General features: G+C 57.4%; 1 protein-coding gene across 3 annotated transcripts in view; it reads right to left on the minus strand.

Moving 5' to 3' along the window:
• The window catches only part of MED23 (mediator complex subunit 23), a 65,956-nt gene that overhangs the window by 18,268 nt on the left and 33,276 nt on the right, over nt 1–14,412 (minus strand). For all 3 annotated transcript variants that reach the window (XM_068167927.1, XM_068167925.1, XM_068167926.1), the window contains 6 exons: nt 12,256–12,501; nt 10,945–11,087; nt 9,662–9,836; nt 6,363–6,526; nt 2,949–3,073; nt 430–635 (listed from right to left, as the gene is read on the minus strand). In XM_068167927.1, coding sequence (XP_068024028.1) covers nt 430–635; nt 2,949–3,073; nt 6,363–6,526; nt 9,662–9,836; nt 10,945–11,087; nt 12,256–12,501 — 1,059 coding nt within the window. The remainder of the gene's footprint in view (nt 1–429; nt 636–2,948; nt 3,074–6,362; nt 6,527–9,661; nt 9,837–10,944; nt 11,088–12,255; nt 12,502–14,412) is intronic.

Genomic DNA, 14,412 nt, shown 5'->3' on the forward strand with positions numbered 1-14,412 from the left:
GCTCTGCATCCATCAAACTGCTCAGGGCCTGTGTCCTCCTGATTCATAGGTTCACAGTATGGGCTGGGTTGGAAGGGACCTCAAAGCTCATCCAGTTCCAAGCCCCTGCTACGGGCAGGGACACCTCCCACCAGCACAGCTTGCTCAAGGCCTCGCCCAGCCTGGCCTTCAACACCTCCAGGCAGGAGGCAGCCACAGCCTCCCTGGGCAGCCTGTGCCAGTCTCCCCACCCTCACTCTCAAGAATTCCTTCCTCATCTCCACTCTCAGTCTCCCCTCTCCCAGCTCAAAGCCATTGTTCCTCAGCCTGTCCCTCCCAGCCCTTGCCCAGAGTCCCTCCCCAGCTCTCCTGGAGCCCTTTCGAGGTCCTGCAAGGTCACTACAAACACTGCTCTAATAACTCTGGGGCAGCACATCCTTTCAAGCTCACCTGTAGCCAATCTGATTAATGTGGTCAGTATCTAGCAGCATCTTCCAGAGGAGACAGAGGAAGAGTGGGGGTGAGCCCTGGATGGAGAAGTGTGTGATGATGTCGTTCTCGTTGCTCATCGACTTCCACTTGCGGTACTCCTCCTCCACGTTCTTCTTCAGGTTGAAGCGGCTCTCCTGAGGGACATTGTTCTGCTTGAAGAACACCTGAAACAAAGCAGGCTCTGCTGGGACTGACAGCACAACACCCCAGCAGGCAAACTTCTGCCTGACTCAGCACCTCAGGAGTTTCTGCTTGCCTGTACCACACAAAGCCTCCAGGAAGGGCTGTGGCTGCGCTGTGACAGAGCCCTGTGACGAGCTGCCCCAGCAGGAGAAGGCTCTCCTTGGTTTTAACCCTTCAAAACATCTGCTTCACCTGCCACTGAAAGCACCTGCTGGCCAGGCCTGGCCTTAGAGTGCCCCAGGAACAGCTACTGCATTTCTGCAGGCTCAGCAGTGTTACCATCACCCTGCAGTCTCTCTCTCAGCTTTGGTCCCAGAGCAGACCCAGAGCCTTTGTGCCCCTCCCCAAGGAGTGAACTGAAAATGCTCCTCCCAGAATTGGACATCCAGATGGAAATACCTTTACAAACATTTGCCCTGTTGACACACATGCAAAGCCCCCAAACTCCCATCCCAGCTTACAGCAACCTCAGCAAGCCAAAAGCCTTCCAACAACCCAGGCTCCAGTGCCCCCCAGGCCTCCCCCCTGAGCTCCCTCTCCCCCAGGCTAAGCCCAATGGCACAGCTACAGACTTAGCTTTGCCCAGGCTGAGCCAGGCTGCAAACCTCCCCCACACTGCAAGGGAGAAGAGATCCACACTGGGAAGAGAGAGAGAGAGGCAAACAAGGGCTGAGCTGACTCTGCAACCCTTTTATACAGCAGATGCAGGAAGGATGGAGGGAGACTGTTTGCAAAGGCCTGCAGGGACAGGACCAGGGGCAGTGGCTTCAAACTAGAGCAGAGCAGAGCAGAACAGAGCAGAGCAGAGCAGAGCAGAACAGAGCAGGACAGAGCAGAGAAGAGCAGAGCAGAACAGAGCAGAGCAGAGCAGAGCAGAGCAGAGCAGAGCAGGACAGAGCAGAGAAGAGCAGCGCAGGACAGAGCAGAGCGGAGCAGAGCAGAGCAGAACAGAGCAGAGCAGAGCAGAGCAGGACAGAGCAGAGCGGAGCAGAGCAGATCAGATCAGAGCAGAGCAGGACAGAGCAGAGAAGAGCAGAGCAGAACAGAACAGAGCAGAGCAGAGCAGAGCAGAGCAGAACAGAGCAGAGCAGAGCAGGACAGAGCAGAACAGAGCAGAACAGAGCAGAGCAGAGCAGGACAGAGCAGAGCAGAGCAGGACAGAGCAGAGCAGAGCAGAGCAGGACAGAGCAGAGCAGAGCAGGACAGAGCAGAGCAGAGCAGAGCAGAGCAGAGCAGAGCAGGACAGAGCAGAGAAGAGCAGAGCAGAACAGAGCAGGACAGAGCAGAGCGGAGCAGAGCAGAGCAGAACAGAGCAGAGCAGAGCAGAGCAGGACAGAGCAGAGCGGAGCAGAGCAGATCAGATCAGATCAGAGCAGAGCAGGACAGAGCAGAGAAGAGCAGAGCAGAACAGAACAGAGCAGAGCAGAGCAGAGCAGAGCAGAACAGAGCAGAGCAGAGCAGGACAGAGCAGAACAGAGCAGAACAGAGCAGAGCAGAGCAGGACAGAGCAGAGCAGAGCAGGACAGAGCAGAGCAGAGCAGAGCAGGACAGAGCAGAGCAGAGCAGGACAGAGCAGAGCAGAGCAGAGCAGAGCAGAGCAGAGCAGAGCAGAGCAGGACAGAGCAGAGCAGAGCAGAGCAGAGCAAAGCAGGACAGAGCAGAGCAGAACAGAGCAGAAGAGAGCAGAGCAGAGCAGAAGAGAGCAGAGCAGAGCAGGACAGAGCAGAGCAGGACAGAGCAGAGCAGAGCAGAGCAAAGCAGGACAGAGCAGAGCAGAACAGAGCAGAGCAGAGCAGAGCAAAGCAGGACAGAGCAGAGCAGGACAGAGCAGAGCAGAGCAGAGCAAAGCAGGACAGAGCAGAGCAGGACAGAGCAGACCGAGATTGGGCACCAGAAAGAAGTTTTTCACCAGGAGGGTGGTGGAACACTGGCACAGGCTGCCCAGGGAGGTGGTTGAGGCTCCATCCCTGGGGATATTCAAGGTGAGGCTCAATGAGGCCCTGGGCAGCCTGATCCAGCTGGGGATGTCCCTGCTGAGTGTGGGGAGCTCAGACTGGATGAGCTTTGGAGCTCCCTTCCAGCCTGGACCATGCTATGATTCCACAGCAAAACAGCCACAGATTACAGTTCCCTGTGCCTGTCCAGCCCCTTGGAGGACTTTGCAACTCTATGGTTAAGACATCCAGGTCTGAACTCACAGCAGGCACTTGAGAGGAGAATCTCACAAACAGGCAAAGGATTCTGTTAGGAGAGGAAATTCTCTGGTTATAAAACCATCAGCTGGAAGCCCTTACCTGCAGAGGAGCTGGGAAGCAGTCCAGAGTGTGTGATGCCCAGTTGTGTGGAGTGAAGCTCATGATAGTCTGCAGGATGTCCTTGCACCAAGTTCCCTGAATGGAGTCAGAGCCTGTGAAAAAGTCTAGAAAGCAGATTGATGATATTAGAGCTGCACACAGGACAAAACCTCTCTCAGAGTGTCACAGTGTCACACTATCACCAAGGCTGGAAGAGACCTCAAGGATCATCAAGTCCAAGCTGTCACCACAGACCTCATGACTAAACCATGGCTCCAAGTGCCACATCCAATCCCCTCTGGAACACCTCCAGGGATGGGGACTCCACCACCTCACTGGGCAGCACATTCCAATGGCTAACAACTCTCTCTGGGAAGAACTTTCTCCTCCCCTCCAGCCTAAACCTCCCTTAGCACAGCTTGAGACTGTGGCCTCTTGTTCTGCTGCTGGCTGCCTGGCAGAAGAGACCAACCCCCACCTGGCTACAACCTCCCTGCAGGCAGTTGCAGAGAGCAAGAAGGTCTCCCCTGAGCCTCCTCTTCTGCAGGCTAAGCAACCCCAGCTCCCTCAGCCTCTCCTCACAGGGCTGTGCTCCAGACCCCTCCCCAGCCTCCTTGCCCTTCTCTGGACACCTTCAAGTCTCTCAATGTCCTTCTTGACCTGAGGAGCCCAGAACTGGACACAGGACTCCAGGGGTGGCCTGAGCAGTGCTGAGCACAGGGCACAAGGACTTCCCTGCTCCTGCTGGCCACACTCTTCCTGATGCAGGCCAGGATGCCATTGGCCTTCTTGGCCCTCTGGGCACACTGCTGGCTCCTGTTCAGCTGCTGTCAGTCAGCACCCCCAGATCCCTCTCTGCCTGGCTGCTCTCAGCCACTCTGACCCCAGCCTGGAGCACTGCCTGGGGTTGTTGTGGCCAAAGTGCAGCTCCTGGCACTTGGACTTGTTGAATGCCATCCTGTTGGACTCTGCCCATCTGTCCAGCCTGGCAAGGTCCCTCTGCAGAGCCCTTCTGTCCTCTAACTGACCAACATCTGCTCCTAACTTGGTGTCATCTGCAAATTTGCTGATGACTGACTCAATCCCCTCCTCCAGATCATCAATAAAGATACTGAACAGGCTGGGGCCCAGCACTGCTCCCTGGGGCACACCACTGGTGCCTGGCTGCCAGCTGGCTGTGGCACCATTCACCACCACTCTCTGGGCTCAGCCTCCAGCCACTTCCTAACCCAGCTCAGAGAGCTGCTGTCCAAGCCAGGGGCTGACAGCTTGGCCAGGAGCTTGCTGTGGGGGATGGTGGCAAAGGCCTTGCTGCAGTCCAGGCAGACTCCATCCACAGCCTGCCCCACAGCCACCAGGCAGTCACCTGGGCATGGAAGGAGCTCAGGTTGGAGAGGCAGGACCTGCCCTGCCTGAATCCATGCTGGCTGGGCCTGAGCCCTTGGCCACCCTTCAGGTGCAGTTATTGCCCCCAGGATAATCTGCTCCATCACTTTCCCTGGCACTGAGGTCAGGCTGCCAGGCCTGGAGTTTCCAGGTTCCTCCATCCAACCCTTCATGTGGATGGGGATCACCTTGGCCAGTTTCAGTCCCCTGGGACCTCTCCAGTGAGCCAGGGCTGGAGGTCTCATTGGCAGACCTTCTGTAAGCACAGGCAGCCAGCTCAGGAGGGTTTCCTTTCTGGCCAGCCCTTCCCACCCAGCTCCTCTCAGTCCTGTTCAGACCCAGGCCAAGCTGGGTGTTAGCTTTCTCTCATGCTACTAACAATAACAAATCTATTTTTAGCTCCTGAGCTGGAGCCCAAGCAATCCTGGTTCAAAGCTTCCCTAATTAATTTCCTGTACTCACAGCATGACAAACTTCTGCTGATTAACTGATTAGGCCAGAAAAAAACAGCCTGAGGAAGGGAATGAGGAGGAAATTGCCACACTCCATTTTAAGCTGATTCAGAAGGAGCCTTCCCAATTAAGCAGGAGAAATAAAAGCTAAGCCCCCAGAGCTCCTTCACCCCTTCAGGCCTGGTGTTCATCTCACACTAAGGACTGAGCAAAGGTTAAAACCAAAGAAGAGCTAAGACAAAGCAGCCCTTGCCCTTCCCAGCCACCTCCACCACGCTGGGAGCACTCAGCTGCCCTCCCTCCAGCCAGTCCCCAGACCTGGATCATAAAATGAGATGGAGAAAACATTCCCCTCAGAGCTAGCACAGCCCTGCCCTGGGCACTGAGATGCACAGCACAAGCTGGCCCCTCTGCCTCCCCCAAGGGAGCAAACCCACACCACACACCAGGTCTGACAGGACAGCTGTAGAGGGGCTGGCTTCCACATGAGCAGCATGCCTGGGGAGCCCACACCATGGGGCTTCAGTGGCATGGGCAGGAACCAGCCCAGGCAGTTCCACTGGAAACAAGGAACAGAAGGTGAGGAGAGGCCAACCACAGCTGGCCCTGGGAAGGAGAGAGGCCAACCCCAGCTGGTCCTGGGAAGAAGAGAGGCCAACCACAGCTGGCCCTGGGAAGGAGAGAGGCCAACCCCAGCTGTCCTGAGAAGAAGAGAGGCCAACCCCAGCTGGCCCTGAGAAGGAGAGAGGCCAACCCCAGCTGGCCCTGGGAAGGAGAGAGGCCAACCCCAGCTGTCCTGAGAAGAAGAGAGGCCAACCCCAGCTGGCCCTGAGAAGGAGAGAGGCCAACCCCAGCTGGTCCTGGGAAGGAGAGAGGCCAACCCCAGCTGGTCCTGGGAAGGAGAGAGGCCAACCCCAGCTGGTCCTGGGAAGGAGAGAGGCCAACCCCAGCTGTCCTGAGAAGGAGACAGGCCAACCCCAGCTGGTCCTGGGAAGGAGAGAGGCCAACCCCAGCTGGCCCTGAGAAGGAGAGAGGCCAACCCCAGCTGGTCCTGAGAAGAATCACAGAATTGTCAGGGCTGGAAGGGACCTCAAGGATCAGCCAGTTCCAACCCCCCTGCCACAATGAGGTCTCCTGGGAGCCTTCTCCTCTCCAGCCTGCACAACCCCAACTCCCTCACTCTGTCCTCACAGCAGAGCAGCTCCAGCCCTCTGCTCCTCCTCCTGGCCCTGCTCTGGACACCTTCCAGCACCTCCAGATCTTTCCTGGCACAGAGGCTCCAGAGCTGGACAGAGAGCCCCAGCTGTGGTCTCAGCAGAGTGAGACTCCAACTACTCCTGAGAAGCAAACCTTCCAACCCCACCTAGTCCCACTCTGGCCCTGTATGGAAGAAGCCTTTACCAGTGCTTGAGCCCAGCTCCAGCACTTCATCAGTTAGGCTCTGCCTACAAAGAAGCAGCTGGCAGTGAACACTCCACCTGCTTTCCACAGCAGCAGCGCAGGGCCATGCCTGGGGCCTGGGCTTAACCACTGCTGCAGAGAAATGGCTGGGCTGCAGTGTGCACCCAGAAGTTACCTGTCACATGTGTTGCCCGTGCCAGGGTTAGGATCAAAGCCCTGTTGAGCTCCTCTGACTCTGCTGAGAGCACGGTCTTGGGGTCGCTGAGGAAGCGTGTGAACTGCGGCTGCACCTCCGAGCTGCCCAGGGCCGTGATCAGCCTCAGCGCAGTGCTCTCCACACTGCCAGGGAGAGAGGGCAGTTAGCACACCCTGCTCCCCAGGCTCCACACTCACCCCTGCCCCTCCTGCTCCCCAGGCTCCACACTCACCCCTGCCCCTCCTGCTCCCCAGGCTCCACACTCACCCCTGCCCCTCCTGCTCCCCGGGCTCCACACTCACCCCTGCCCCTCCTGCTCCCCAGGCTCCACACTCACCCCTGCCCCTCCTGCTCCCCAGGCTCCACACTCACCCCTGCCCCTCCTGCTCCCCAGGCTCCACACTCACCCCTGCCCCTCCTGCTCCCCGGGCTCCACACTCACCCCTGCCCCTCCTGCTCCCCAGGCTCCACACTCACCCCTGCCCCTCCGGCTTCCCAGGCTCCACACTCACCCCTGCCCCTCCTGCTCCCCAGGCTCCACACTCACCCCTGCCCCTCCTGCTCCCCAGGCTCCACACTCACCCCTGCCCCTCCTGCTCCCCAGGCTCCACACTCACCCCTGCCCCTCCCTTTCCCCTCCAAACACACCCAGAACACCTGTTTGGGGAGCCATGTGCTCGGCCTCTGGGCCAAGCCTGTGCTGCCCACTGGCTCCTAGCAGCCAGCAGCTCTCCAAGTGCTTCCTTCCCAGCTGGCTGGAGGCTGCCAGTGTGATGCCCATTCAAGAAGGGCTGGAAGGAGGAACCTGGAAACTCCAGGCCTGGCAGCGTGACCTCAGTGCCAGGGAAGATCATGGCACAGGACATCCTGAGTGCAATCACACAGCACTTACAGGATGGCCAAGGGCTCAGGCCCAGCCAGCATGGATTCAGGCAGGGCAGCTCCTGCCTCTCCATCCTGAGCTCCTTCCATGCCCAGGTGACTGCCTGGTGGATGTGGGGCAGGCTGTGGATGGAGTCTGCCTGGACTGCAGCAAGGCCTTTGCCACCATCCCCCACAGCAAACTCCTGGCCAAGCTGTCAGCCCCTGGCTTGGACAGCAGCTCTCTGAGCTGGGTTAGGAACTGGCTGGAGGCTGAGCCCAGAGAGTGGTGGTGAATGGTGCCACAGCCAGCTGGCAGCCAGGCACCAGTGGTGTGCCCCAGGGAGCAGTGCTGGGCCCCAGCCTGTTCAATATCTTCATTGATGATCTGGAGGAGGGCATTGAGTCCATCAGCAGTAAATGTGCAGATGACAGCAAGCTGGGGGCAGGAGTTGATCTGCTGGAGGGTAGAGAGGCTCTGCAGAGGGACCTTGCCAGGCTGGGCAGATGGACAGAGTCCAATGGGATGTCATTCAACAAGTCCAAGTGCCAGGTGCTGCACTTTGGCCACAGCAACCCCAGGCAGTGCTACAGGCTGGGGTCAGAGTGGCTGAGAGCAGCCAGGCAGAGAGGGACCTGGGGGTACTGGCTGACAGCAGCTGAATAGGAGCCAGCAGTGTGCCCAGGGGGCCAAGAAGGCCAAGGGCATCCTGGCCTGCATCAGGAAGAGTGTGGCCAGCAGGAGCAGGGAAGTCCTTGTGCCCTGTGCTCAGCACTGCTTAGGCCACACCTGGAGTCTTGTGTCCAGTTCTGGGCTCCTCAGGTCAAGAAGGACATTGAGAGACTTGAAGGTGTGCAGAGAAGGGCAAGGAGGCTGGGGAGGGGTCTGGAGCACAGCCCTGTGAGGAGAGGCTGAGGGAGCTGGGGTTGCTTAGCCTGGAGAAGAGGAGGCTCAGGGGAGACCTTCTTGCTCTCTGCAACTCCCTGCAGGGAGGTTGTAGCCAGGTGGGGGTTGGTCTCTTCTGCCAGGCAGGCAGCAGCAGAACAAGAGGACACAGTCTCAAGCTGTGCCAGGGGAGGTTTAGGCTGGAGGGGAGGAGAAAGTTCTTCCCAGAGAGAGTTATTAGCCACTGGGATGTGCTGCCCAGGGAGGTGGTGGAGTCCCCATCCCTGGAGGTGTTCAAGAGGGGATTGGATGTGGCACTTGGAGCCATGGTTTAGTTGTCAGGAGGGGTTGGTTGACAGCTTGGACTTGATGATCTCTGAGGTCTTTTCCACCCTTATTGATTCTATGGTTTACACTCAAAGCTCTAAAAACCTGGTTCAGTGCCAGCTCCAGGAGCTGAGCACCTGAGAATGTTTCAAGCCCCTCCACTGTAGAGCCTCTCCTCTTGGATCTCTTTTGAACATCTCTGTCTACAGAAGGGTGCAGAGATGGCTGAGTGCAGCCAGGAAACTAATAAACAGACAGGCACAGTGCATGCAGAGTGGCAGAGCTAACTCTCACCCTGCTTACAGAAATCTAACACATGAGAGAAGGTCCTGCTGGAGGGGGTCCAGAGGAGGCTACAGAGATGATCAGAGGGATGGAGAACCTCCCCTGTGGGGACAGGCTGGGAGAGTTGGGGATCATAGACTCATGGAATCATACAGATTGAAAAAGACCTCAGAGATCATCAAGTCCAACCTAGCACCTAACACCTTCTCGGCACACTGCTGCCTCATGTTCAGCTGCTGTCCACCAGCTTGCTGTCACCTGCACATTCACTGCTGATGGACTCAATGCCCTCCTCCAGATCATCAATGAAGATATTGAACAGGCTGGGGCCCAGCACTGCTCCCTGGGGCACACCACTGGTGCCTGGCTGCCAGCTGGCTGTGGCACCATTCACCACCACTCTCTGGGCTCAGCCTCCAGCCACTTCCTAACCCATCTCAGAGAGCTGCTGTCCAAGCCAGGGGCTGACAGCTTGGCCAGGAGTCTGCTGTGGGGGATGGTGGCAAAGGCCTTGCTGCAGTCCAGGCAGACTCCATCCACAGCCTGCCCCACATCCACCAGGCAGTCACCTGGGCATGGAAGGAGATCAGGTTGGTCAGGCAGGACCTGCCCTTCCTAACCCCATGCTGGCTGGGCCTGAGCCCTTGGCCATCCTTCAGGTGCAGTTATTGCCCCCAGGATAATCTGCTCCACCACTTTCCCTGGCACTGAGGTCAGGCTGCCAGGCCTGGAGTTTCCAGGTTCCTCCATCCAACCCTTCCTGTGGATGGGGATCTGAACCAAGCCTGCTGAATACCCACAGAGCAGGTCAGCTGCAGCACTGAGACCCAGCACGTCCTCCTGTCCTGTTCAAAGCAAGAGCTCAGGCACAGCTCTCAGCACATGGTGAAGGAGGCTAAAGATGGCAGGCATCACTCACCAGAGGTGGAGCTGGTTCTGATTAGTCTGTGGCACAGCAGCCAGGGAGTGGAGGTGGCTGAGCAGCTGGACTCTGTAGTGGGGCTGGATGTGGTGCATTCGGTAGCTGAACATCTCCAGCAGGGTGTGCAGGATGCCCCAGGCATGAGACTTGAACACTGTGGGCAGGAGCTGGCCTGAGGGGAGAGAGTTTGCAAAGTAACTTCTGGAGGTGGTTACACTTCAGAATGATCAACTGCAGAGTGCACTGTGGGCAGGAGGCTCCACTGAGCTGCAGCTCACAGGACACTGGCTTGGGAAATGGCATTGCCTGCAGGAAGTGCACGGGCTGCCTGCAGCAGCTGTGAGTGGAGAGCTCAGCCAGCTCTGGGGACACACAGCAGACAATTACTGCAGTTGCTAATTACTGCAATTACCTCTGGACTCTGCTTTAACTGAATTTGCACCCAGGGACTTCATTGAACTCAGTGACTGAGCTGGCCACCATTTCCCATTCAGCAGAGCTGTGCACAGTGCAGGGCAAGTAGGAAGGTCCTGACCATACTCTGCTCTGCTCTGCTGAGACCTCACCTGGAGTACTGGGTACAGGCTTTCAGTCCTGAATATAGGCAGGACATGGAGCTGATGGAGAGGGATAGAGGAGGGCTACAAAAATGCTCAGGGGGTTGCAGCAGCTCTGCTATGAGCACAGGCTGAGGGAGCTGGGGGTGTTCAGCCTGGAGAGGAGAAAGCTCCAGGGAGAGCTAATAGCAGCCTGCCAGGACCTGAAGGCTGCAGAGGGACTGTTCCCAAAGGCCTGCAGGGACAGGAGCAGGGGCAATGGCTTCAGACCAGAGCAGAGCAGATTAAGATTGGATGTTAGAAACAAGTTCTGCACCAGGAGGCTGCTGGAACACTGCAAGAGGTTGCCCAGGGAGGTGGTTGAGGTATCCCTGGAGATACTCAAGGTGAGGCTGGACAGGGCTCTGGGCAACATGATCTAGTTGGGGATGTCCCTGCTGAGTGCAGGGGGTTGGACTGGAAGAGCTCTGGAGGTGCCTTCCAGCCTGGACCATTCTGTGCTTGCATGATTCTCTAGCAGTGGTGGCACAGAGGGCCAGCAGCTCACTCCTCCCTGCAGCACAAGCAGAGCTCCTACAGCTCCTTCAGCACCCCAGTAGCAGACAAAGCATTCAGTGCTGCACAATCAGACTGGGCCTCCTGCTGTCAATTAAAGAAAATGCTGCTGAGCAAAAGGAGGAGGGGGAAACATTGAGACAAGAAAACAAAGGTTTCCTTTCTTACTGATAAAGCCTTTGATGCCCAGGGACTCTATTTCCATGTAAACCAGCAGGCGACTGTAGGTCTCCACCAGCGCGGGAGCCAGGGCCAGGCTGGACTTGGCATGGGCCAGCTTGATCACTCGAGTGGCTATGCTGTGGATCAGGCTGCAGAGAGAGAGAAAGCACTGAGAGCTGCCAGGCAGAGAGGCACCTGGGGGTGCTGACTGACAGCTGCTGAACAGGAGCCAGCAGTGTGCCCAGGGGGCCAAGAAGGCCAAGGGCATCCTGGCCTGCATCAGGAAGAGTGTGGCCAGCAGGAGCAGGGAAGTCCTTGTGCCCTGTGCTCAGCACTGCTTAGGCCACCCCTGCAGTCCTGTGTCCACTTCTGGGCTCCTCAGCTCAAGAAGGACATTGAGAGACTTGAAGGTGTCCAGAGAAGGGCAAGGAGGCTGGGGAGGGGTCTGGAGCACAGCCCTGGGAGGAGAGGCTGAGGGAGCTGGGGTTGCTTAGCCTGCAGAAGAGGAGGCTCAGGGGAGACCTTCTTGCTCTCTCCAACTCCCTGCAGGGAGGTTGTAGCCAGGTGGGGGTTGGTCTCTTCTGCCAGGCAGCCAGCAGCAGAACAAGAGGACACAGTCTCAAGCTGTGCCAGGGTAGCTTTAGGCTGGAGGGGAGGAGAAAGTTCTTCTGGCCACTGGAATGTGCTGCCCAGGGAGGTGGTGGAGTCCCCATCCCTGGAGGTGTTGCAGAGGGGATTGGATGTGGCACTTGGTGCCATGGTTTAGTCATGAAGTCTGTGGTGACAGCTTGGACTTGATGATCTTTGAGGTCTCTTCCAACCTTGGTGATGCTGTGACACTGTGCTTTGGCAAGCAAGCACAAGGGCCTGACAGTTAAGAACATCTGAAGAAGACCTGCAGGCAGCTGGGCAGGGACTGTTCAGAAGGGGCTGTGGGGATAGGCCAAGGGGCAGTGGTTTGAAGCTGGAGCAGGGCAGAGTTAGGATGGACATCAGGAGGAAGTTCTGCACCATGAAGGTGGTGAAATACTGGCACAGGCTGCCCAGGGGGGTGGTGGAGGCCTCATCCCTGGAGACATTCAAGGTCAGATTTGAGGTGGCCCTGGGCAGCCTGCTCTAGCTGGAGGTGTCTCTGCTGCCTGCAGGGGGATTGGACAAGAGGAGCTTGGAGGGTCCCTTCCCAGCTGATGCCCTCTGTGATGCTGTGGGATGCAGGAAGCAAACAAAGAAGGGCAGAGCCAGGGAAGCTTTCCTGATGGGAATTAGTTCCACACAAACTCACAGCTTTCAAACCCCACTCTAGCTGCAGCACTGTACCTCATTTTGGCATGAACTGTGAGGGAGTCCAAGAGGTTCATTGGCAGGGGGGTAATGGAGCCTGATGCCATGCAGTTAGTCCCTGGCAGAGGGATCCTGACGTTGCCATTTCCATAGATGGTCTCCACAAGCACCCCCATGGGCAGGGTGAAGCACTCTGAGTTGGTGGAGTAGGCATTGCACAGCAGGGCAATCTTGTAGTCATTCATCTGCAGGCTCTTGTTCCTCAAACTCTGCTGCAGGAACCTGTGTGCAGGAAGCAGGGCAACACTGAGCAGGACACAGCAGCACTGCAGGGTGAAGCTGCACTAACCCAGCAGCAAAGGCACTGCAAGCCAGCAGAAACCCCAAAGGTTTGTTAGAGTGTTCATTGCAGTGGTTTTACACAGGCTGCCAGCTCACAGAGCTCAGGGGTTGGAAGGGACCCAAAGAGATCATCCAGTCCAACCCCTGCCAGAGCAGGAGCAGAGAATCCAGCACAGGTCACACAGAACACATCCAGACAGGGCTGGGAAGGCTCCAGAGAAGGAGACTCCACAACCTCTCTGGGCAGCCTGCTCCAGGGCTCTGGGACCCTCACAGTGCAGAAGTTCCTCCTCCTGTTGAGGTGGAGCCTCCTGTGCTGCAGCTTACATCCATTGCTCCTTGTCCTGTCCCAGGAAGCAATTGAGCAGAATCTGTCCCCTCCCCCCTGACCCCCAGCCCTCAGCTATTGATAGACATTGATCAGATCCCTCTCAGCCTTCTCCTCTCCAGACTAACCACCCCCAGGGCTCTCAGCCTCTCCTCCCCAGGCAGTGCTGCAGTCCCTTCAGCATCCTTGGAGCCTCCCTTGGACTCTCTCCAGCAGATCCCTGTCCCTCCTGAGCTGGGGAGCCCAGAGCTGGATGCAATATTGCAGGTGAGGTTTCAGCAGGGCAGAGCAGAGGGGGAGGAGAACTTCCCTGGCTCTGCTGGACACACTCTGTGCACCCCAGGACCCCCTTGGCCTTCTTGGCCCCCAGGGCACATTGCTGTCCCATGCAGAGCTTGCTGCCCCCCAGCACACCAGGTCCTTCTCCCCAGGGCTTCTCTCCAGCAGATCCCCTCCCAGCCTCTGCTGCTGCAGTTTATTCTTCCTGCCCAGCTGCAGGACTCTGCACTTGGCCTTGTGGAACCTCTGTGGGTTCCTCTGTGCCCAGCTCTCAGCCTGTCCAAGTCTCTAAATGGCCTCACAGCCTCACAGGCTTCAGGTGTCTCAGCCAAGCCTCCCAGGTTGGTGTCAGCAGCAAACCTGCTGAGCAGAGTCTCTGTCCCTTCACCACTGTCACTGCTGAGTTCCCACTGCTCATGCCAGCATTCATTTCACACCTAGCAGCTCTCTCCTGTACTTCAAGCAGACCATTTGGTACTTTTGCTGTATGGTGTGCATATAAACCATCACTGCATGTGCATGGAACATAAATAACCATGTATGATAGAGAGACCTCAACTAACCACACTGAACCACAGCCATATCATAGATAAGCATCATGTATATGGGGGAGGAGAGAGAGAGGGAGAGAGACAGAGAGAGAGAGAGAGCCGAAGCACCTCTATTAAAGCACATCAAACCAGCTGCACCTTGTGCCCCACTTCCACCCTGCTCTGGCTGTCCTGTGCCACAGAAACCTCTCAGGACAAAAATACACTTTAAACTACAGACTTTATCATCTCATGTGTGCTGCTGCTGGCTGTGTGCCAACAGCAGCTTTTGGCTTTGAGCTCTGTCTTAGTCCCACTGCACTGCTTTGGCAACCCTCACACCTACACAGAACCACAGAACTGTCCCTCAAGGCTCAGCCAGTCCCAACCCCCTGCCATGGGCAGGGACACCTCACACCACAGCAGGTTGCTCACAGCCACATCCAGCCTGGCTGCAAACACCTCCAGCCAGGAGGCTTCCACCACCTCCCTGGGCAGCCTGTGCCAGGCTCTCACCACCCTCCTGGGCAACAATTTCTTCCTCACAGCCAATCTCAATCTCCCCATTTCTAGTTCTGCTCCATCCCCCCCAGTCCTATCCCTCCCTGACACCCTCAAAAGTCCCTCCCCAGCTTTCTTGCAGCCCCCTGCAGATCCTGCAAGGCCACAATGAGGTCTCCTGGGAGCCTTCTCCTCTCCAGCCTGCACAACCCC

The sequence above is a fragment of the Melanerpes formicivorus genome, unplaced genomic scaffold, assembly GCF_026170545.1.
Source record: "Melanerpes formicivorus ecotype bairdi unplaced genomic scaffold, bMelFor1.0.p_v2 SCAF_125, whole genome shotgun sequence".
Taxonomy (NCBI): Eukaryota; Metazoa; Chordata; class Aves; order Piciformes; family Picidae; genus Melanerpes; species Melanerpes formicivorus.